Below are 23797 nucleotides of genomic sequence, written 5' to 3' on the forward strand. Positions count from 1 at the left end.
AGAGCTTTTAAAATACCAAGAAGCCCTGGGCCCGAAGAGTGTACAATGGATCAGTGCAGATGGAGACACCATGGCTATTCCGTGCTGTGTAACACTGCCCTGCAGTCTTGAGAAGGGATTTGAACTGCTGGCTCTCAGCTCAAAGCTGCCATTCACATTGGCGAAAGTCAGCAGAGTTCAATCATGAGTAAAACATTCGACAAGGCCAAAATTATGCTGGAGTTGAGCCTCATTACTATCTGCTACTCACATCATCTCCTTTTGCGCTCGATCTGAGTCTGGGTCTGAAGCTGTGTGTTTCCTGTTGGCAGGGTGGATGTCTCACAGTCCTGGAGCAAGTGTTGGTAGATCACCTGCTGATCATGGGAGCGGTTGGCATTGGCGTGGCCTGCTTACAGGTGAGTGCCCATTGGCAAAGTCTGTTTACAGGTGTGGCCATTGGCGTGGCTGGTGTGGGGGGGGGAGATCTGAGAGGGGGGGTCTGAGAGGGGGGGTTGAGAGGGGGTCTGAGGGAGGGGAGGGGGGTTCCGAGAGGCGGGGGGTTTGGGAGGGAGGTCTGAGAGGGGGAGGGTTGAGAAGGCGTCTGAGGGACGGGAGAGGGACTCTGGGGGAGGGGGGGTTTGAAGGAGGAGAGGGGTCCGAGGGAGGGTCTGATGCCGATGCTGATGGACTGGGGAGTGTTTGCGAGCTGCACCGTCCCGTCCCCAGGGAACGGCAGGAGCCGCAGGTCAAGGGTCGGGCCGGTTTGTGCTGGCAGTGGCATCAGGTTGGGTCCAGCAAGGGGATAGCATCAGCCACTCGATGGGCAGCAAGGCCTGTGTCAGTCTCCGCTCTGCCAGCAGTGGGATCTTGCTATGCAGCCCCTGTCTGTCCAGTAGCGGGTGTAGCTCTGACATGGGTGGGAGAGGATGGAGGGGGTGAGAGTCGGGGGGGAACTTGGGATATCACCACCTCCTCTGCCCCCACACTGAGCCGCTCCTGTTTGTGTGGCAGCTGATCGGAGCCGTGACCACTGCGTGTTTCATCTGTGTGCTCATCAAAGAGGAGGAGGGAGGTTTCCAGAGCTGACAGCACGCGTGTCCGAGGCGTGAGCTGCCCGTGAGTTTCTGCATCCAACCACACACCTGCCCACCGACACCTTCTCCCCCCCCCCCCCCCTCTCTCCCACCCCCATCTCCGCTCTCTCCCATCCTTCCCCACTCTCCCCCCTCCCCCGTCCCATGTCACTGTGTGAGTTGTCCTGAGTTCCCACTGCTGCCTCCTCCCCCCCTGGGCGGATTTGGGGAGCAGGACGATGTGACATTGAGGATTCCTATTTGTGTTCTTGCAGATGTGAGGCAGGAGGAGACCTGGTGTTTACCTGAGAACCAGTCAGTCCTCGCCGCCGGTCACCCGCGGGAGCTGCCTGCCGGCATGAAGCACTTAACCAGCGGCAGCAGTGCGTGCAGGATGCTGGCGGTATCATTTACCCATCACCTGTAATGTACTCCGTCACTGAGCTGTAATTACCTAGAGCTGGAGTGCAGTCGCCACGATGTGTAACGCTGCTCACCCCCCTCTGCCCTCACACAGCTTGCTGCGCTTTACGTCGTGAGGGACCTAACGCAGGGGGGTCCGTAACGCGGAGGGGGGACCTACCGTGGGGGCGGGGGACTACAGCCCTCGACTGCAGACTGTTCAAACTCCCCCCCCCCCCCCCCCCCCCCCATGGAACAGAGTCTCCCCCCCACGCCCCCTCTTCCTTTGGTGTTCAACGACCCATTCACCCCGGACAGTCCCTGGTTGTTGATGGACGAGGCTGATGTGGGGCCTCAGACCTTCCACGGACAGGCAGGGCGGGCGGGCGGTGGCCACGTGTGTGTGTGTGTATGTGTGGTGCAGTGGATGTGTCTGAGTCTGTGTGCGTGAGAGAGAGAGTGTTAGTATGAGAAATGTGAAAGAGGGAGACAAGCGATATGGGAGGGCAAGGTGGGAAACCGACAGATCAAAGCAGATGATGCTGAAGGACATCCAGTTCCCCTCTCCCCTGCCTCTTGGTTTGGAAGAAGGGTCTCGACCCGAAACATCACCTATTCCTTCTCTCCAGAGATGCTGCCTGTCCCACGGAGTTACTCCAGCATTTTGTGTCTATCCTCGGGGTAAACCAGCATCTGCAGTTCCTTCACACACACCCCGCCATCAGCCAGTGTGGAAGAGAGCACGTGTAGCGCGAATCCCTGTGCACTGATGGGTTGCTGGGATGCCCATGGGCGCTACAGCAAGGCAGTCCTTTCATCGTGTTTTCTGGTCTTGCCTATTATTCAGAATATTCGTCAAACATTAGAGAAAACAGGAAGATATTTCTATGAGAAATTAAAAAAAAAAATGCAGTGAACTACTTTACAAATAACAGAACACTTGTTTAAAGTTCATACTTTATTCTTCCTAAATCAAAGTCCCTCATAATGTTTTCCATTGGCCGATGTTTGGCAAGATTCAATTAAAACGGTCTGCTTGGTTGTGCAAATGTGTAAATAGTTATTTGTTTTACAGAAATAAAGACGTATCTGTGTGTCGATGATCAGGAGATTCTGATTAGTTGTTGTCAGAAGCCCACAAGTTACTTGTGTTGGGCTGGAGAGATCGCTGGTTTCATGAAGCTGAACTCAGCCTATTCGCTGGCCGCAAGCATCATAGAGAAAATAGACACAAAGTGCTGCCGCAGCTCAGCGGGACAGGCAGCCACTCTGGAGAGAAGGGTTGAGTGACATTTTGGGTTGAAACCCTTGTTCGGACTGAGAGTCGGAGGAGAGGGAGACCTAGATGCTGATCAAGGAAATCCAGTCTCCCTTGACTCTCAGTCTGAAGAATCTTATAGAAACTTACAACATTCTTAAGGGGTTGGACAGGCTAGATGCAGGAAGATTGTTCCCGATGTTGGGGAAGTCCAGAACAAGGGGTCACAGTTTAAGGATAAGGGGGAAATCTTTTAGGACCGAGATGAGAAAAACATTTTTTACACAGAGAGTGGTGAATCTCTGGAATTCTCTGCCACAGAAGGTAGTTGAGGCCAGTTCATTGGCTATATTTAAGAGGGAGTTAGATGTGGCCCTTGTGGCTAAAGGGATCAGGGGGTATGGAGAGAAGGCAGGTACAGGATACTGAGTTGGATGATCAGCCATGATCATATTGAATGGCGGTGCAGGCTCGAAGGGCCGAATGGCCTACTCCTGCACCTATTTTCTATGTTTCTAAGAAGGGTCTCGACCCGAAACAATACCTATTCCTTCTCTCCAGAGATGCTGCCTGTCCCGCTGAGTTGCTCCAGCAACTGTGTCTATGCTCTGTGCAAACCAACATCTGCAGAGCCTTCCTACACAGTATCACAGAGAAATCTGACTCCTGACTTCCCATCGGGATGTTGTTAGCGCTGGAACCGCAGATCTGCTCTACACGTCTCCCAGGAAATGAAGGGAAGCACATGGACTATCGGGGAAACTGGGTTCAAGGGAGTTGCTGGAGGAATATAGATGGTGTAGGTGAGAACCGAAGGGGCAATGAAATATCCTGAGTGGTACATTCAGGGCATCTCAAGATATCCAGAGCAAGAGGGCAGCCAAGGGAAGAGTGGCTCCTTACGGACGAAAGGGGGACTCTTTGTGAAGGGCCACAGATGTGGGTCCTTACTAAATATTCACCAATCAGTAATTCCCCACTCATCTATCAGTATTCACCAAGGAGAAGGACATGGTGTGTACAATAGTACATCACATCAACACGCCCTTTGGCCTATGCTGAACATGATGTCAAATCAAATTAATCTCCTCTGCCTGCATGTGATCCATTACCTCCATTCCCTGCCAATCCATGTGCCTATCCAAAAGCCTCTTAAACGCCATTATATTTGCCTCCACCACCACCCCTGGCAATGCTTTCCAGGCCCTCACCACCCTCTGTGGGGAAATAAATACTCCAAATACAGTCTAACCAAAGTACTATAACATTGCATTATGACTTCAATGCCCCGATCAATGAAGACAAAGATACCATTCTATCTACTTGTGTTGCCACTTTCAGGAAGTTATGGACTTGAACGCCAAGATCCCTCTGTACAGCAATGCTGTTAAGGGTCATGCCGGTAATTGTATATTTTCTCCTCCCAAAGTGTAACACCTCACACTTGCTCGGATTAATCTACATCTGCCATTTCTGCCCATTTCTGCAGCTGAGATCTACCCTGGTGAATACTTTGACAGCCTTTCTCACGGTATGCGACCCCAGCAATCGTAATATCATCTACAAATCTACTAACCGACCCGTCTATGTTTCCGTTCAAGTCATTTATATATGCCACAACTAACAGAGGTCCCAGCACAGATCCCAGTGGATCTCCACTGGTCACAGGCCTCCAGCCTGAATATTGTCTTTCCACCAAAACCCTGAGGACTTATACGCCCGTAATTTGCTTCAAGAGCCCAACACCATCTTGATCTCAAAAGGCCTGGTATATTAGTATACCGTACGCTGATCTCTGTCCAACAGTTCCTGTTTTTTCCCATTCCAGTAGAACCACCCTGCTCTGATAACTACAAACATAGAAAATAGGTGCAGGAGTAGGTCATCTGGCCCTTCGAGCCTGCACCGCCATTCAATATGATCATGGCTGATCATCCAACTCAGTATCCTGTACCTGCCTTCTCTCCATACCCCCTGATACCCCTAGCCACAAGGGCCACATCTAACTCCCTCTTAAATATGGCCAATGAACTGGCCTCAACTACCCTCTGTGGCAGAGAGTTCCAGAGATTCACCACTCTCTGTGTGAATTTTTTTTTTCTCATCTCGGTCCTAAAGGATTCCCCTCTATCCTTAAGCTGTGACCCCTTGTCCTGCAATTCCCCAACATCAGGAACAATCTTCCTGCATCTAGCCTGTCCAACCCCTTAAGAATTTTGGTAAGTTTCTATAAGATCCCCCCTCAATCTCCTAAATTCTAGCGAGTACAAGCCGAGTCTATCCAGTCTTTCTTCATATGAAAGTCCTGACATCACAGGAATCAGTCTGATGAACCTTCTCTGCACTCCCTCTATGGCAAGAATGTCCTTCCTCAGATTTGGAGACCAAAACTGTACGCAATACTCGAGGTGTGGTACGCAAAACTGTACGAAATACTCACCAACTGCAGTAGAACTGCAAACAAAACGACCCTGTGTGCCTCTCTAACCATATGCAACTCTCAGGCAAGCGTTAAAGATATGTGGACAAACACTCTGAGCTCTCTGTTCCTCTTAACCCAATTCATCTGCCACCCACAAGCTATTTTTTTTCCCCTTGGTAATTTATTGCTTTTGAAGTTTTATTAAATAGCTTCCGGTCTTTGATGTTGTACTTTTCCTCCCTTTAATTGCTTCTCAATTTTTTTAATTTTAATTTAGCCTTCCCATTTCCTCCGCTTGACCAAGATTTCTGCAGATTTGGGCTCCTGGGTTGCCTCATTGCTATGCCTGGCTCTCTGTACCTTGTCACCAGGGGTCTTCAGATCTGGCAATCCCGCCCTTTCTCCTTCTGGGAATCATCATAACAGTGGCAGGAAGTGTCTGCAAGCAGTGGATAAACCGCGCTCGGGTTAAAACATGTCATATCTCTACGGAGACATTTTATTTTTAGTTCACCATCCAACCAGCGAAAGGAGTGGAACAATAAAATCTTTTAAACAGAATCCTCAGAACTTGACATCACTTTGCCCTTAACCTGCTGAAAGTTCACATTCCATAATCTACTGTCAAAGGGGTACAATTCACATCTGCATATTTACAAATGCAAGCTCCCTGGTGATTTGACGGATGGAGCTATTCCGTTTGTGTTGAAGAATCGCCAGTAGGTGGTGATTTCCCTCTTTGTCACTTAATATTGTGGCCATTTGCAAAGGCAAATAATGGAGATGGAGCCAGCAACTGAGCATGCTCCTGATGGCAGAAGCTCGCAAATGACAGCAGTGCCTGGTACAGGCGTGTACTGCAGTCTAACCTCCTCATGCATGGGCACGATCACAGAATGGTTACACAGAGGAGGCCATTTGGCCCATCAGGAGTGTCCCAGCCTGTTACAGGATTGTACAACAGTCTAACCTTAGGCACTATCACAGAATGGTTGCACAGAGAGGAGGCCATTTGGCCCATCAGGAGTGTACCAGCTCTATGTAAGAAGAGTTCAGCTGTCCCCACTCCACCACATGCCACAGCCCTCTCTCTGCAACACTGCCGGAGCTGCCCATTCACTGCCCATTCAGTCTGAAGAAGGGTTTCGGCCCGAAACGTTGCCTATTTCCTTCGCTCCATAGATGCTGCTGCACCCGCTGAGTTTCTCCAGCATTTTGTGTACCTGCCCATTCACTTCCCTTCTTTTAGTTCAGAGATACAGCGCGGAAACAGGCCCTTCAGCCCACCGAGTCCGCGCTGACCAGCCATCACCCCCTAAACTAGCTCTATCCTACACACCAAGGACAATTTACAGAATCCAAATAACCTACAAACCCGCACGTCTTTACAACGTGGGAGGAAACCGGAGCACCCGGAAAACAACCCACGCGCTCACGGGGATAACATATGAACTTCGCACAGACAGCGCCCGCAGTCAGGATCCAACCCGGGTCTCTGGCGCTGTGAGGCAGCAACTCTACCGCTGCGCCACCACACTGAAGCGGTTTCACAGTTCTCTCCCACGGACACCCTAACCACACTGCGTGAACACGTTTCCTTTTATCATTTGGCAGGTAGACAAAAATGCTGGGGCGAAGGAACAGGTGATGTTTCGGGTCGAGACCCTTCTTCGGGACGATCCTTTTATCATTTTCTTTCTTTCATCACTTTATCTGCCCCGACCGGGTCGCTCTGTGCCAACCCAGCATTTAGCTTAGTAATGGAGTACATCATGGAAACAGGCCATTCGACCCAAATCTTCCATGCTTACTATAAGATGCTTCAATTTGCCTGCCTTTGGCCCACATCCCTCTCAGCCTTTCCTATCCGTGTAGCTCTGCGAGTGTCTTTTCAATATTGCTGTTGTACCTGCCACCACCTTCTGAGTGACGAAGTTGCCCCTCAGGTTCCTGTTAAACCTTTCCATTCTCACCTTAAACCCGTGCCATCTAAATCCTCCAGACGCGGCAGCATCCACGGAAATGTTGGTGCACTGTTTGCAGTTTAATAACATCCGTCCTAAAGTAAGGCGAGCAAAACAGCACAGATTTGGCGGTGAAGCGACTTGAGAGGCAATCTCTTCCAGCAAACGTGAGGGGGAAACAAACCAGTTGGGACAACAGCCCAGACTGGCGGCGGAGTTACGGAGCATATTATAAAATCAGAGTCAATTGTTGGTAAGTTTCGTTGGGATCGGGTTCCGTTGCTGGGAGCGGATCCAGAGGCTGGACCAGGATCCAGTTGTTGGGATCAAGTCCAGTAGGGATTCTGGAGTGGTCAGATCCAATTGTTGCCTGTCAGATCCAGTTGAGATCGCATCCGGAGGTCGGGAGAGTATCCAGGAGTGGAGCGGATCCAGGGGTTGTGGCTGATGAGCGGATCCAGTGCAGCAGATCCAGAGGTTGGGAATGGGTCCAGTGGAGCGGATCCAGAGGTTGTTGAGTGGATCCATAGGTCGGGAGCGGATCCAGAGGTTGTCGAGCGGATCCAGAGGTTGGGAGCGAATCCAGAGGTTGGGAACTGATCCAGAGGTTGTGAGCAGGTCCAGTGGAGCGGATCCAGAGGTTGTTGAGCGGATCCAGAGGTTGGGAGCGAATCCAGTTGTTGAGCGGATCCAGAGGTTGTGAGCAGATCCAGAGGCTGAGAGCGAATCCAGTTGTTGATCGGATCCAGAGGTGGAGCGGATCCAGTTGCCGAGCGGATCCAGCGGTTGTGAGCGGATCCAGAGGTTAGGAGCGCATCCAGTTGTTGAGTGGATCCAGAGGTTTGGAGCGGATCCAGTTGCGAGCAGATCCAGAGGTGGAGCGGATCTAGTTGCCGAGCGGATCGAGCGGCTGTGAGCGGATCCAGCGGTTGTGAGCGGATCCAGGGGTTAGGAGCGCATCCAGTTGTTGAGTGGATCCAGAGGTTAGGAGCGGATCCAGAGGTTAGGAGCGGATCCAGAGGTTAGGAGCGGATCCAGAGGTTGTTGAGCGGATCCAGAGGTTAGGAGCGGATCCAGAGGTTAGGAGCGGATCCAGAGGTTGTTGATCGGATCCAGAGGTTGGGAGCGAATCCAGTTGTTGAGCGGATCCAGAGGTTGTGAGCAGATCCAGAGGCTGAGAGCGAATCCAGTTGTTGATCGGATCCAGAGGTGGAGCGGATCCAGTTGTGAGCGGATCCAGCGGTTGTGAGCGGATCCAGAGGTTGAGAGCGAATCCAGTTGTCGAGCGGATCCAGAGGTTTGGAGCGGATCCAGTTGCGAGCAGATCCAGAGGTGGAGCGGATCTAGTTGCCGAGCGGATCGAGCGGTTGTGAGCGGATCCAGCGGTTGTGAGCGGATCCAGGGGTTAGGAGCGCATCCAGTTGTTGAGTGGATCCAGAGGTTAGGAGCGGATCCAGAGGTTAGGAGCGGATCCAGAGGTTAGGAGCGGATCCAGAGGTTGTTGAGCGGATCCAGAGGTTGTTGAGCGGATCCAGAGGTTGTTGAGCGGATCCAGAGGTTTTTGAGCGGATCCCGAGGTTGGGAGCGGATCCAGAGGTTGGGATGGCGCTGGAATTCGCATCATGTGACGGGCGATCCGCCCATTTCCCTCCCATTTCCGCTGCGGGCGAAGAGAAAAAACTAAAGCGAGAAGCTAGAGGTCCCGGTCCCGATAGCGAGCTGTTCCCGGTCCCGGATCCCGCGGCGACGGAGCCGATCGCCAGCCCAGCCCCGTCCTGGCTACAGGTGAGCGCCGGGGAGAGTCGCGGATCCCGGGGAGCCGAGCGGAAAGTTCGGGAGTGTGGGCGAGAAACTTGGGGCCGAGGAGGGAGGGAGTTTGTGAGGGGGAGAGAGAGAGAGGAGATTGATGACGAACGAGTGAGGGAAAGAAATGGAGAGAGGGAGAATGAGGGAAGGAGGGAGCGAGTTAGTGAAGAGCGTTAGAGGGAGAGAGAGGGGGGAGTGAAGGGGAGAGAGGGTGTGAGAAAGAGGGGGTGAGAGAGGGAGGGAGGGAGGAGGGGGGGGGGGGGAGAGTGAGGGAGCCAGTGGGGGAGACGGACGCAGGGTGGCTATTGAGTTAAGGAGGCAGGGAGGGTGAGAGGGAGTGAACGAGTGAGAGTGAGGGAGACACAGGGGAGAGTGAGTGAGGGGGAGAGAGGGAGAGAGTCTGGGGGAGAGAGGGAGAGAGTCTGGGGGAGGGAGGGAGATTTGAGGGAGTGAAGGAGGGAGAGCATAAATAAAGAAGGGTGAGTGGGAGAGAGGCTGGGGGAGAGAAGAGCATGCAAGAGGAACATAGGAAGTGAGGGGGGGGGGGGTGGAGGGCAGAGAGAGGGTGGAGAGATGGGTAAGGAAGGAGTGGGGGGGGGGAGATGAAGGGAAGAGTGGTGAGGAAGAGGGAAGATGGAGTGAGTAGTTGGGAGGGGACTGTGGGAGGGGCAACAAATGGGGTGGTGAGGGGGAGAGTGAGGGTGAGGGAGGGTGATGAGAATGAGATGGGAAGAGTGTAGGCGTGAAGGGGGGAGAGTGAGGGAAAGCTGCTGGTTTACTGGCTGGATGTAACCCAGCACTTCAGTCCATCACTCACCTGGGTTAAAGCTGCATTTGCCTAGTGCCAGGACAGTCCACGAGCGGTTGCCTGAGTGCAGAGACGATGGTTGATCACTGGGACCTCCTGCCCGGTCGGTCCGTCTGTCAATGGCCAGGGCTGGAGAGGTTGGGCAACCCTGAACCCAGTATGAATCACCTGCTGTTGTCCCAACTGATGGCCCCGAACCCTATGAGTGCTCGTCACAGAAGTGGTTCTGCAAACATGCATTATAATCGCTCTACTCTTTTAAATCTCTACTCCTACAGCAACATTTCTTATGACTTTACTGGCTTTATCTTGCACTAAATGTCATTCATACTATTCCCTTTATCCTGTATCTGTTCACTGTGAATGGCTCGATTGTAATCATTTACTGTCTTTCCGATGACTGGTTAGCGCGCAATAGAAGCTTCTCTCTGTACCTCGGTCCACGTGATAATAAATAATCAAAACAAAACAATGTTTTAGCCTTCTTCGCCCTATCATCATATGACCGAGTCATTATAGCACGGAAGCAAGTCCTTCGGTTTATCTCAATGCCGACTAAGATGTCTGAGTCAATCCAGTGCCTGTGTCTGACTTCCCCCCCCCCCCCACATCATATCCTTCTAAACATTTCCTATCCATGTATCCATCCAAATGTCTTTTAAATGCTGTGAGAGTACCTGCCTCAACCTCGTTCCACATACCCACTGCCCTCTCAGTGGTGAAGTGTTCAGGAGTATTAGGGATCCAATATCTGCTGTGTGATATCTCCCAAATGCTGTGAGATTGGATTAATATGGAAGGGTATCTGCTGGTCAGTGTGGATGTGTCTGGCCAAATGACCTGATTATGTCTCTACCTCTGAGTTCTGGGGAGTGGGATGGATACCTTGGTTTTGGGGGACACAGAGAGACTTGGGGGGGGGGGGGGACAGTTGTCTCGCCCAGGTCTCTCACTGTCTCTCCCAGGTTTCTCTCGTCTCCCCAGGTCTTACACTGTCTCCCATCCAGTGTCTCACACTGCCCTGGGGATCAGGTCGATCTGTGGAGAACGACTGTGTTGATCTCCACAACCAGTTGTTTCATCATCTTCTCATGGTTTACAGTACAGATAGGATCTTTCTTGTGACTAATAGATCAATTATCTAATTCGTGCTAAATTACACTGAATGTTTAAGCAGTCTTGTTTTCTGTTTGTTTATTTCTTCCTGAACATGGGCGTAGCTGACAGACAGACCTCTGGTTATTGCCATTCCCTAATTGCCCTGTGGAGTGGGGGCAGTGGCAATGTGTCGCCGGTGAGTGTGTAGTGCTGGGAAACGGGTCCCGGTATCTCCACTCAGTGATGAGGGAATGACGATGGATTGGTAACAAGAGGGGAACCAGTAGGCGGTGGTGTCCATGCACCAATGAGCTACTGGCTGGAGCCAGTGCAGCCGCACTATCGCAGCTGCATTCCTGTAGACAGCGCGCACTGCATGGGTGGCGTACACTGCATGGGGCTGTGCACTGCATCGGGGCTGTGCATTGTAGCCAAGATGCACGGTGGCTGCACACTGCAGCCAGGATGCACAGGGGGTTGAAGAGAGGAACAGTCCTGGTGCTGCCAGCCATGTGGGCAGCTTTGTCCCAGATATGTTGAGTCATTGATAGTGAGCGTGGTTTGTGAGGTACGCATGCAATGCGTGTGCACGTCTGCATGTGTGTGCATGAGGTGCCTTTGTGTGTGTGTGTGTGGCAGCGTGCGCACATGAGTTGCACATGTGTCTCTGCACATGTAACATGTTCACCGGTACCGCACCCACCAGTAACGTGCTGAGTGGGAACACGGACACTGGTAATGTGGGGAGGTCCAGCCACAGACACTGTGCTGCCCGGGCTATGTGTGGGATATCCCTGGGTACACACTGGCTGTGTGTGGGATCCCCTGTGTACACATGGTGCTGTGTGTGTGGGATCTCCCTCTATAAACATGGGACTGTGTGTGGGATCTCCCTGTGTACACATAGGGCTGTGTGTGTAGGACCTCCCTCTATAAACACAGGGCTGTGTGTGGGATCTCCCTGTGTACACATAGGGCTGTGTGTGTGGGATCTCCCTGTGTACATACGAGACTGTGTGTGGGAACCCCTGTGTATGGGACCCGGGTGCCTGTGGCCCGAGGGCAGGGTTTACCCTCTAGCACTACCTAACGTTCATGCTCTCTGTTCCCACATCAACTGGTCCCCCAGAGTCCATTTTAGCCGATACACCAACTGAACTCGTTGGAACACAGTACAGTACAGTACAGGAACAGACCCTTCAACCCACAATGTCCGTGCTGAATATGACGCCATGTTAAACTGATCTTCTCTGCCTGCACATGATCCATTTCCCTCCATGTCCTGCATATCCATGTGCCTATCTAAAAGCCACTTAAACGCCATATCGTATCTGCCTCCTCCACCACCACCCCTGGCAGTGTGTTCCAGGCACCTATGTTAAAAAAAGACTTGCCTTGCACATCTCCTTTAGACTTTAGAGATACAGCGTGGAAAAAGGCCCTTCAGCCGAATCAAGTCCGTGCCGACGAACGTTCACCCCGCACATTAGCACTATCCTACATACTAGGGACAAATTACAATTTTTACCAAAGACAATTAACCTACAAACCTGGTACGTCTTTGGAGTGTGGAAGGAAACCAGAGGACCTGGAGCAGACCTACGCGGTCCCAGGGCGAATATACAAACTCCATACAGACAGCACCGGTAGCCAGGATCGAACCCATGTCTCTGGCGCTGTGAGGCAGCAACTATCGCTGCGCCACTGTGCTGCCCTCATTTAAACTTTCCCCTCTCACCTTAAAGCTATGCCCTCCAGTATTTGACATTCCCTTCTGGGTAGTAAGGTTCTGACTGTCCACCCTACCTATGCCTCTCATCATTTAATATATACAGTATACTTGCATATTTTGTGGAGACATTGCATAGTGACCGGGTGCCAGTGCAAGGTGTGCCACAAACATTGGCAAAATGCATAAACAACCAGCTAAATATCTGAAGAAGGGTCTCCCATTCCTTCTCTCCAGAGATGCTGCCTATCCCACTGAGTTACTCCAGCATTTTGTGTCTGCCTTCGATTTAAGCCAGCATCAGCAGTTCTTTCCCACACAGCGAAATATCTTTGTTCACAAGCAGCAGACTTTGTATTTGCAAGCGGCTGCATGTGTAAGCTGTGAAAGCGGCTTCGGAGTGTGATGATCACCTTGTGCAACAGGGTGGAGTGCCTACCTGCATTGTCAGCATGTGGTGACGATGAATGTCTTTGAGGCGTCTGTCAGACTGGGTGTTGCCACAATGTCATCTGTGCAAGGTGTGGGATAACACCAAACCACTAATGATTTGAGCAGAAAACTGGCACAAAGTGCTGGAGTAACTCAGCGGGACGGTCAGCATCACTGGAGAAAAATAATGGGTGATGCTTCAGGTCGGGACGCTTCTTCAGACCTGAAACCTCATCCGTCCCTTTACTACATAGCAACAGGATTTGAGTATAGGAGCAGGGAGGTTCTACTGCAGTTGTACGGGGTCTTGGTGAGACCACACCTGGAGTATTGTGTGAGGTTTTGGTCTCCTAATCTGAGGAAAGATATTCTTGCCATAGAGGGAGTACAGAGAAGGTTCACCAGACTGATTCCTGGGATGTCAGGACTTTCATATGAAGAAAGACTGGATAGACTCGGCTTGTACACGCTAGAATTTAGAAGATTGAGGGGGGATCTTATAGAAACTTACAACATTCTTAAGGGGTTGGACAGGCTAGATGCAGGAAGATTGTTCCCGATGTTGGGGAAGTCCAGTACAAGGGGTCACAGTTTAAGGATAAGGGGGAAATCTTTTAGGACCGAGATGAGAAAAACATTTTTCACACAGAGAGTGGTGAATCTCTGGAATTCTCTGCCACAGAAGGTAGTTGAGGCCAGTTCATTGGCTATATTTAAGAGGGAGTTAGATGTGGCCCTTGTGGCTAAAGGGATCAGGGGGTATGGAGAGAAGGCAGGTACAGGATACTGAGTTGGATGATCAGCCATGATCATATTGAGTGGCGGTGCAGGCTCGAAGGGCCGAATGGCCTACTCCTGCACCTATTTTCTATGTTTCTATGTTTCATGCTGCCTGACCTACTGAGCTACTCCAGCTCTTTGAGTCCAGCTTTGGTATAAACCAGCATCTGCAGTTCCTTTCTACAAATGATTTGAACAGGTCAGGAGGTCAGGCAGCATCTATGGAGATGGGGGGGAGAGAGAGAGAGAGAGAGTTTTTCAGGCAGTTTTGTTATTGATGTATTGTCATCACATGTACCAAGATACAGTGAGAAACCTTTTCGCTCTCCAGCCAATATACTATACATGAGTACAGTCAGGGCTGGTGTTAGGAGGCGCGGGGCCCAATTGGGGACAATTTTCGTCAGCCCAGGTTCCCAGCCAAGGTCTGTAGAATCACAGAAATAGAAATAAAGTCTGTTATAGATTTTATATCTCTCTGGTAGAATGGAAATTAATCAAAATGTGCGCTTAAAAAGTACATGCGAGTTAATGGACCAAACAGATCTAAGCTACATTTTAATATAAAATTGCATACATGTAAGTCTACAAGTAACAAACAAAATGTGTAGGAACACAAAAATGCTGGAGAAACTCAGCGGGTGCAGCAGCATCTATGGAGCGAAGGAAATAGGCGACGTTTCGTCCCGAAACCCTTCTTCAGACTGATGGGGGGTGGGGGGGGGAGGAAGAAGGGAAAGGGGGAAGAGGAGGAGCCCGAGAGCGGGCGGATGGGCGGATGGGAGGAGACAGCTAGAGGGTTGAGGATGGGGAGGAGACAGCAAGGACTAGCAAAATTGGGAGAATTCAATGTTAATGTTAATGTTCAAGGTCAGACAGCATCTCTGGAGAACATGAGTAGCCTCATTTGGTGCAGTTCTGGTCGCCTTATCACAGCAAGGATGTGGAGGCTTTGGAGAGGCTGCAGAGGAGGTTTGTGCAGGATGCTGTGTAAAATAGAGAGGGGGGAAAACCTTGTGTCAGAGTATGAATTGCCATCATTGGGAAAAAAAATACTACCAGAGTAACTGAGAGAATGGGGTAGAGTACTTACAGGAAGTGAATGTGAGTCATGGACAAATACAGCACGGAATCAGACCCCTCGGCTCAACCTGTCCATGCCGACCTAGTTGGCATTTTGGACCATTCCCCTTTGGCCCAATTCTCTCCAAACCCTTCCTGTCCATATATCTGTCCAAATAAATTTTTGAAATTGGGTGGGCGAATTGTCAGTGGAGCTGTGGTGTTCACTGACAAAGGTTGTTGGTTGCCACTATATCCCTGGAGGTGGAGGTAACTTGGGGGACTGAGTGTGGACCTCGGGTGGCTGTCAATAGGTGGCAGTGGGATGTCATTTCATGTTGTTTCTTAATCTGCCTTTGCCAACTTGTTCATCGTTTACTTTGCTCAGACGGAAACCCCTGGCTCCAGGTTGAATGAAGTCACTTCCGACTTTTCTTTTCCACACTGTGACCTTTCCTTCGAACTGTCAGCATCTGTCTTCTCGCACAATACTAGATCTAAGATAGTCATTGGTTCCTCCGGAGTCCCTGATCTCATCTGCACTCTGTGTGTGTGTTGCCCTCTGCATTTGCTTATCCCACAGTCTGTGTGGAAAGTGCCTGGTGTTATTGTATTCCCCACACCCAGTTTCCTGGTTTATACAATGCCCTGCGTCACTGAGTCTTTAGACAACACCCAGCAGCGCTCCCTGTTCCTTACTGTTTCCTAACCTCTCCTAAGCCCGTCTGCAAATCGATTTTCTGAGTCGAGGTCCCAGCTGCTTGTGAAAAGTATAATGTGCTGGAGTAACTCAGCGGGTCAGGCAGCATCTCTGGATGGTGACGTTTCACGTCAGGACCTTTCATGTCTCAGCAGCTTGGTCCTGATTGTCAGGATTTGCATCGCCTTTTCCATTTTGCTCGTCTCTTCTGTGCCCCTGTGTCTAGTGACCAGTGCCCCAGTGACCAGTGACCAGTGCCCCTGAGTCCAGTGACCAGTGCCCCAGTGACCAGTGCCCCAGTGACCAGTGCCCCCGAGTCCAGTGAGCAGTGCCCCCAAGTCCAATGACCAGTGACCAGTGCCCCTGTGTCCAGTAACCACTGCCCCCAAGTCCAGTGACCATTGCCCCAGTGACCAGTGCCCCTGTGTCCAGTGACCACTGCCCCTGTCCAATGACCAGTGTATCCAGTGACCAGTGTGTCCAGTGACCAGTGTATCCAGTGACCAGTGTGTCCAGTGACCAGTGTGTCCAGTGACCAGTGTATCCAGTGACCAGTGTGTCCAGTGACCAGTGTGTCCAGTGACCAGTGTGTCCAGTGACCAGTGTGTCCAGTGACCAGTGTGTCCAGTGACCAGTGTGTCCAGTGACCACTGCCCCAGTGTCCAGTGGTGGAGGGAGCTGAGTTAATCGCTGCAATCTGCACTACTGCCCTGACATCTTCTTTCCATTTTAAAGAGACAGGAAGTGGAGATTGCTGCTGCTATTTGCTCCAGAGTGATTGCTGTTGAATCTCCTGTTTCTGCTGTGCCCAGCTCCCCTCCCCCTTCCCCGACCTTCACCCACTCGGTGCTTGACCAGGTGGCTGCAGAAAGGGGCAGTTGCTCGGAGGACGGTGACCGGGTGTCCATCCCCCAGTGGCCTGTATCTGCAGCTGGGGTCTGCAACGATTGTATCAAAGTTTGCAAATTAACTGGTAAATCAGGTTCACAGTGAGGAGAGCGACTTCAAAATAATGCATGATGTTGATTTGCTCTGAGGTGATTCTGCCGTACCGCCCTAGGGGAGTAGGGAGGGCATTCAGTGGTAGAGTCGCTGCTTTACAGCGCCAGAGACCCGGGTTCGATCCTGACTACCAGTGCTGTCTGTACAGAGTTTGTAGTTTCTTCCAATGACCACGTGGGTTTCTTCCCACACTCCCAAGACGTACAGGTTTGCAGGTTAATTGGCTTTGGTAAAAATTGTGAATTGTACGGGATGATTGCTGGTCGGTGCAGACTCGGTGGACCGAAGGGCCTGTTTCCGCACTGTATCTCCAAAGACTAAAGTAGTCAAACACCTGTGGGAAGGGGGTCAGAACAGGTTTGTCCCAGGCCACACTCACTGGGTGGGGAAGGTGGTGGGTGAGATTCAGAGCCTCAGGAATATACTCAGATAGGGTCTAGATTCATACGGCAGAGAGACAGGTACTTCGGCCCAACTCCTCTTTACCGGAGATGTCAATCTCAGCCACTCCTATTTGCCTGTATTTGGCCCATATGCCCATGTGTTTCCTATCCATGTACTTGTCCAAGTATCTTCTAAATGTTTTAGTACCTGCCTCATCTACCTATGGCAGCTTGTTCCATACACCCACCACTCTCTGTGTGAAAACGTTCTCCCTCAGGTTCCTGTTGACTCTTTGGCCTCTCACCTTTAACCTGCGTCCTCTAGTTTATAATTCCCCTACATCCATCATGTAGTGGGTGAAGGTCGGGGAAGGGGGAGGGGAGCTGGGCGCAGCAGAAACAGGAGATTCAACAGCAAAAGACTATCTATTCTATCCTATCTATTCCTGAACAGATCTGAAGGATAGGGCTGAATAGTCTGAAGAAGGGCCTCATCAATCCCACAGCCAACATCGTGTGCCTTAATTATTTTTGCATATCTTCCATTCATTTCTCCTAAGTCCATATCTCTCGTTCCCCTTTCCCATGACTCTCAGCCTGAAGCAAGGTCTCGACCTGAAACGTCACCTATTCCATTTCGCCAGAGATGCTGCCTTGCTCTCACGCTGCCTCACGCTGGCATTTTGTGTCTCGGGAGTTGCGAAGGGAACGGTCTCTGCAGAAAGCAGAAACAGGCGGATATGGGAAGATGTGGCTGGTGGTAGGATCCCGTTGGAGGTGGCGAAAATGTTGCAGGGTTATGTGCTGTATGTGAGGGGGTGAAAGGTGAGGACTAGGGGGTGTCTGTCCCTGTTGCAAATGAGGGGAGGGGGAGCAAGAAAAGAGCTGTGGGGTACTGTGGAGACCCGTGTGAGAGCAGCAGCTATGATGGAAGAGGGGAACCCCTGTTCCCTAAAGGTATTGAACATCGCATCTTGCGAGCCGATGTGGCATAGACGGAGGAATTGGAAGTAGGGGATAGAGTCTTTGCAGGAGGCAGGGTGGGAAGGAGTGTAGTCTAGTTAGTTGTGGGAGTCAGTGGGTTTGTAATAGATGTCAGTCGATAGTCTATCTCCTGTGATGGGAGCAGTGAGATCCAGAAAGGGCAGGAAGGTGTTGGAGATGATCCAAGTGAATTTGCGTGCAGGATGGAGATTGGTAGTGAAGTTAATAAACTCCATGAGTTCTGCATGGGTGCAGGAGGTTCATTCCAATTTGTTTCAGTTGTTGACATGTGACTGCTACTGGCAAGCCCAATATTTACTGTCCTGCTCACCTGGATCATACAGCACAGAAACAGGCCCTTCAGCCCATCTCGTCCAAGACCACAAAGTCTATCTACACTAGTCCTATTTGCCCGCATCAGTCCTGTATCCCTTTGCAACTTTCCGAGCCAAACATCTTTTAAAAGTTGTGATTTTATCTGCCTCCTCTGGCAGCTCGTTCCATGTTCCTGCTTCTAGGATTCTCGGTGTGTGTGTGAGTGTGTGTGTTGATGGTGTGTGAGGGTTTGTCGTGTGTGTATGTGCGGATGTGTATGTGCGGTGGTAATATTCCTGGTGCTCCCCCGCTGACCTGCAGTGGCCACAAGGTGGCAGACGTTGTCCACTCTCTCACATCAATGGGGCTGCTGAAACTTCACCAAAGTGAGGGAGGAAAGACCTGCCCAGTGTTGGGTCCTGAGTTTGTGTGGACTTTTCAGCTGGTGGGATTTCACAGCTCGGGTTGTGTTGCCCTGCTCTGTGCCTGTAATACATCCTGAACCATACATGCATTTCACTCCGAGGGTGATGGTGGGTGTATGGAACGAGCTGCCAGAGGTGGTAGTTGAGGCAGGTACTATGACAGCATTTAAAGTACATTTGGGCAGGTACATGGATAGGACAGGAAAGGTTTAGAAGGATATGGACCAAATGGGGGAAAAGTCAAAGCTGGTGCAGGATTCCTTGAAGGTTATTTTGCAAGTTGAATCGGTAGTGAGGAAGACAAATGCAATGTTAGCATTCATTTTGATAGTAATAGAACATAAAAAGAGGGATGTAATGCTGCGGGCTTATAAGGCACTGGTCGGATCACATTTGGAGTATAGTGCGCAGTTTAGGACCCCATAATCTAAGGAAGGATGCGTTGGCGTTGGAGAGGGTCCAGAGGAGGTTTACGAGAATGATCCCAGGGTTCAACATTTGACAGGTCTTTTTTTAGTTTTGTTGAGAGATACAATGAGGAAACAGGCCCTTCAGCCCATCAAGTCCGCACCGACCAGCGATCCCCTCGCAGTAACACTATGGATTTTATAGCAAGCCAATTAACCCACAAACCTGTACGTCTGTGGAGTGTGGGAGGAAGCCAGGGATCTCTGAGATAACTCACGCAGGTCACGGGGAGAACGAACAAACCGCTTGGAGACAGCACCTGCAGGCAGGTTGAACCAGGGTCCCTGGCTCTGTAAGGCCGCAACTCTACCGCTGCGCCACCATGCCGGAACTTGCTGGAGTTTAGAAGGATGAGGGGGACCTCACTGAAACTTACAGAATAGTGAAAGGCCTGGATAGAGTGAATGTGGAGAGGATGTTTCCACGAGTGGGAGAGCCTAGGACCAGAGGCTCGGAATAAAAGAACGTACCTTTAGGAAGGAGATGAGGAGGAATTTCTTTGGTCAGAGGGTGGTGAATCTGTGGAATTAATTACCACAGATGCTCTGGAGGCTGTCAATGGGTATTTTTCAAATGGAAATTAACAGGTTCTTGGGGGAAGGGAGAGAGGGGGTATGGGGAGGGGGCAGAGAGAGAGGGGAGGAGGAGAGGGAGAGAGGGAGGAGGAGAGGGGCAGATGGAGAGGGGGAGATGGAGAGGGGGAGATGGAGAGGGGGAGATGGAGAGGGGGAGGGAGAGAGAGGAGAGGAGGGGAGAGAGAGCGGGAGGGAGGAGGAGTAGGAAAAACGGGTAAAACGAATATTCGCGAATTAGAATGTGAACGAACGTTCGGACACGAGAGTTTTAATAAGTATATGATATATATTACTGGTATATATACTGTGTATGTCTGTGCATGTAAGCATGTGTATGTGTGTGTGTGTGTCTGTCTGTGCGTGTATGTGTGAGAGAAATCCTTTGCATTTAAGTCTGTGAATTACAAAAAGAATTAAGCGGTTTCACAAAGTGAAAAGGCTTTTGCATCGAAGCAACTTTATATCCACAGGTCGTGGTATTTTAACGTGCTTCTGTGAAGCATAAACTGCTTTAAGAAGGTGGGATTTAGCAGCCGGCATGTGTTCATGGGAACAGTTCTGCCCTGGGCTGTGCTCTGGGACAGATGTTGGTATGTGGCATGTTACGTTCGTTGACATTCACTTGCAGGGACATCTTCAGGATTAGGAGGTGGCGCAGAGCAAAAGGACTCGCTGGGAGCACCTGTTGTTTAATTATTGAGGATTTGGGAGGGATTACTCCAATGACATGGCATGTTTCCTGAAATGCCAAGAACTCCGGCTATGGAGCCACAATCCTTCCACGCCTATCAAAGGCACTTGTGTAGACTTCAGTCCACAAGCGTTTCCTTCAGCACAGCAGATGGTCAGAGAGAAATTCACATCCATCACAACTCATTAACAAATTTTATACACGGATCAGACTCCGAGCTACTTCCAAAACGGTGCAGATTAAGTTGCAGAGTTTAAACCAGAGTCTACCTCCAATATCCCATTTCAGTCGGCTTCCATATTGAATTATTTTCGATCCTTCAGCATGGATTTTACAAAAGATTAGGTTTGTATTTACAGCAAAGAGCAAAGAACAAACTCGGCCGGTCAGGCAGTATCTGTGAAGGGAAAGGGATGGCCAACCTTTCGGGCCAGGAACCTGCATCAGGACCAATAGTTTACAGGGGAGCTCAGTAGCGCCTGGAGGTGGGAGTAGGGTGAGGGGGCTGGTGGGTGATGGGCAGATGGGATGAGGTGGCCCACCGTGGGATGGGATCGGGTGTCATTGATGCCTGCAGTAGATGAAGTCCCACCCTGGGGACAGAGGTCTTTGGTTGGCAGATGCTCACGGTTCTTGGCTCCTGTGTGGGCATGGTCAACAATGTCTGCTTGGATCCCGCTTGGTTCCCACTCCACTGGACCACCACTCCACTGCTGGACCCACCGCCAGACCATGGCTGCACCACTGGACCCATGGCTGCACCACTGGACCACTGCTCCACCACTGGACCATGGCCAGACCATGGCTCCACCACTGGACCATCACTGGACCATGGCTGCACTGCTGGACCCATGGCCGCACCACTGGACCACTGCTACAGCACTGGATTATCACCAGACCATGGCCACACCACTGGACCCACTGCCAGACCATGGCTGCACCACTGGACCATGGCCGCACCACTGGACCGCCGCTCCACTGCTGGACCCATGGCCGTACCACTGGACCACTGCTCCACCATTGGACCCACCGCCAGACTATGGCTCCACCACTGGACTATCACCAGACCATGGCCGCACCACTGGACCATCACCAGACCATGGCCGCTCCGCTGGACCCATGGCCAGACCATGGCCTCACCGCTGGACCCATGGCCAGACCATGGAAACACTGAACCACTACAGGACCCATTGCCAGACTATGACAGGACCACCACTGGACTACCGCAGGTCAAGCACTCAAACACTGGACCTGGGCCACACCACCACAGAACCATGGCTGGACCACTGGATCACCACCGCTCCACCGGCAGACCACTACACCATGGCCAGACCGCCACTAGACCTTGGCCAGATGACCATGGCCATTCTGAGCTGGGCTGGGTGTAGGGAATTTGGTTCAGATGCACTGGCTGGCAAGTATACACAACAACGGTCCCTGGGAACGGTATCGAGCACGAGCCGGACCTGTGAGGCAACAGCTCAGGAGGCCTGATGCGGGAACCGAGGAAAGAAAGCTTCGACCTGCTCTGTAATGGTTAGGGTCAGAGTTAGGGAATGAATGTGCCATCCATTCCCGTCCGTTTACAGGTTTTGTGACGTTCCAGGCAGAGGTAGGATTAGAGTTGTGCGGGTCGGTTCAAGAATCTGATGGTTGGAGGAAAGTAGCTGGTCCTGAACCTGGTGGTGTGGGACTTCAGGCTTGTGTACCTCCTGCCTGATGGCAGCAACAAGAAGAGGTCACGGCCCGGGTGGTGAAGATCCTTGATGATGGATGCCGCCTTCTTGAGGCAGCGCCTGGTGTAGATGCTCTCTATGGTGGGAGGGCTATGCCCATTATGGACCAAGCCGAGTCCACCACTCTCTGCAGCCTCGTGTTCCTGTGCATTGGAATTGCCATAACAGGCCATGATGCAACCAGTCAGAATACTTTCTACAGTGCGCCTGTAGAGGTTTGTTACAGTATTCAGTAACATGCCAAATGTCTTTAAAATGAATAACAAAGTGGCGGCATTGATGACCCTAATCCTAATGCATCTCTGGAGAAAAACCATATAACCATATAACAATTACAGCACGGAAACAGGCCATCTCGACCCTTCTAGTCCGTGCCGAACACATAATCTCCCCTAGTCCCATATACCTGCGCTCAGACCATAACCCTCCATTCCTTTCCCATCCATACAATTTATTTTTAAATGATAAAAACGAACCTGCCTCCACCACCTTCACTGGAAGCTCATTCCACACAGCTACCACTCTCTGAGTAAAGATCTCTGAGTAAAGAATAGATGTAGTCAGAACCCTTGTTCAGATAATGATCCCGTTGTTCCCCATCCGCACTGACTGAGGTCTCCTGATGAAGTCAAGGATTCAGTTGCAAAAGGAGACACAGAAGCCCAGGTCTTGGAGCTTAGTGATGGGTTTGGAGGGGGTGATAGTGTTACCCAGATGGTCCGGAGCAGTCAGATACAATCTGCTGTTAATCATAGAGGGAGACAGCGAAATTCTGGAATGAATTACCTTCAGAAAGGAGCAACTAAGTCCCAAAGGTGGGCACATCCTGGGGGCTGATGAGGTATCACAGGCTGCTGGGAGGTTGGGGAGGAAATTGCTGGCTCGCTCACAGAAAAGTTTAAATCTTCAGAAGAGATTACAAATGATATCAAATGTCCTCTTGATTCTAGAAGGAGAGTTGAGATGAGCCAGGGATAGGAAAGAACTGCAGATGCTGGTTTAAATCGAAGATAGACACAAAATGCTGGAATAACATCAGCGGGGCAGGCAGCATCTCTGGAGAGAAGGAATGGAGTAATTCCAGGCCCATGTTTCTAACGTCAGTGGTGGGACATTATTGGGGGAAATTATTGATCTGCACTTGGAAAGGCAGAGAGCAGAGGAGATTCACCAGATGTCGCCTGAGATGGAGTGTTTCAGAGGAGAGAATATACAGGTGGAGCTGGTTTTCTTGGAGAAGGCAGTGGCGACTGTCAAAGGTGGAGAACATTCTGACAGGCAGATGGAGGAAGCTTCTCCCCCTAACGGAGACATCTAAAGCCGGGGACGTTGGCCGTGGATGAGGGGGAGGAGATTTGCACGGGATTTGAGGATTTGTGTCGCTCGGAGGGCTTCAACACAACATTTAATCCAGGCTATTACTCAAAATGGCACGGAATTCCCTGCCACAGAGGGCAGTGGAGGTCAAATCAGTGGATGGATTCAAGAGAGAGTTAGATAGAGCTCTATGTGCTAGTGGAGTCAAGGGATATGGGGAGAAGGCAGGCACGGGTTATTGATAGGGGACGATCAGCCATGATCACAATGAATGGTGGTGCTGGCCTAGAAGGGCCGAATGGCCTCCTCCTGCACCTATTTTCTACAATTCTATGTTTCTATGGAAGCTCTAGAATTAGTATAGATAGTTTAATGTAGACGGTAG

The 23797-nt window shown here is 50.9% G+C and overlaps 1 protein-coding gene and 1 long non-coding RNA gene across 2 annotated transcripts in view; one reads left to right on the forward strand and one right to left on the reverse strand.

Annotated features, from left to right (window-relative positions):
* The window catches only part of LOC116984263, a 65907-nt gene that overhangs the window by 18850 nt on the left and 23260 nt on the right, over positions 1-23797 (forward strand). The window contains exons 7-14 of the mRNA XM_033038380.1: positions 312-398; positions 994-1063; positions 1331-1438; positions 4205-4246; positions 7851-8013; positions 8309-8470; positions 16329-16473; positions 21089-21805. Of these exons, the coding sequence (XP_032894271.1) occupies positions 312-398; positions 994-1063; positions 1331-1438; positions 4205-4246; positions 7851-8013; positions 8309-8470; positions 16329-16473; positions 21089-21805 (1494 nt within the window). The remainder of the gene's footprint in view (positions 1-311; positions 399-993; positions 1064-1330; positions 1439-4204; positions 4247-7850; positions 8014-8308; positions 8471-16328; positions 16474-21088; positions 21806-23797) is intronic.
* On the reverse strand, positions 2401-23414 carry LOC116983928. Its single transcript, XR_004414850.1, has 3 exons — positions 23402-23414; positions 22832-22834; positions 2401-2798 (listed from the first exon to the last, which is right to left on the reverse strand). It is a non-coding gene; the product is annotated as an uncharacterized LOC116983928 (long non-coding RNA).

This window comes from Amblyraja radiata, chromosome 19 (genome assembly GCF_010909765.2).
Source record: "Amblyraja radiata isolate CabotCenter1 chromosome 19, sAmbRad1.1.pri, whole genome shotgun sequence".
In the NCBI taxonomy this organism is placed as follows: domain Eukaryota; kingdom Metazoa; phylum Chordata; class Chondrichthyes; order Rajiformes; family Rajidae; genus Amblyraja; species Amblyraja radiata.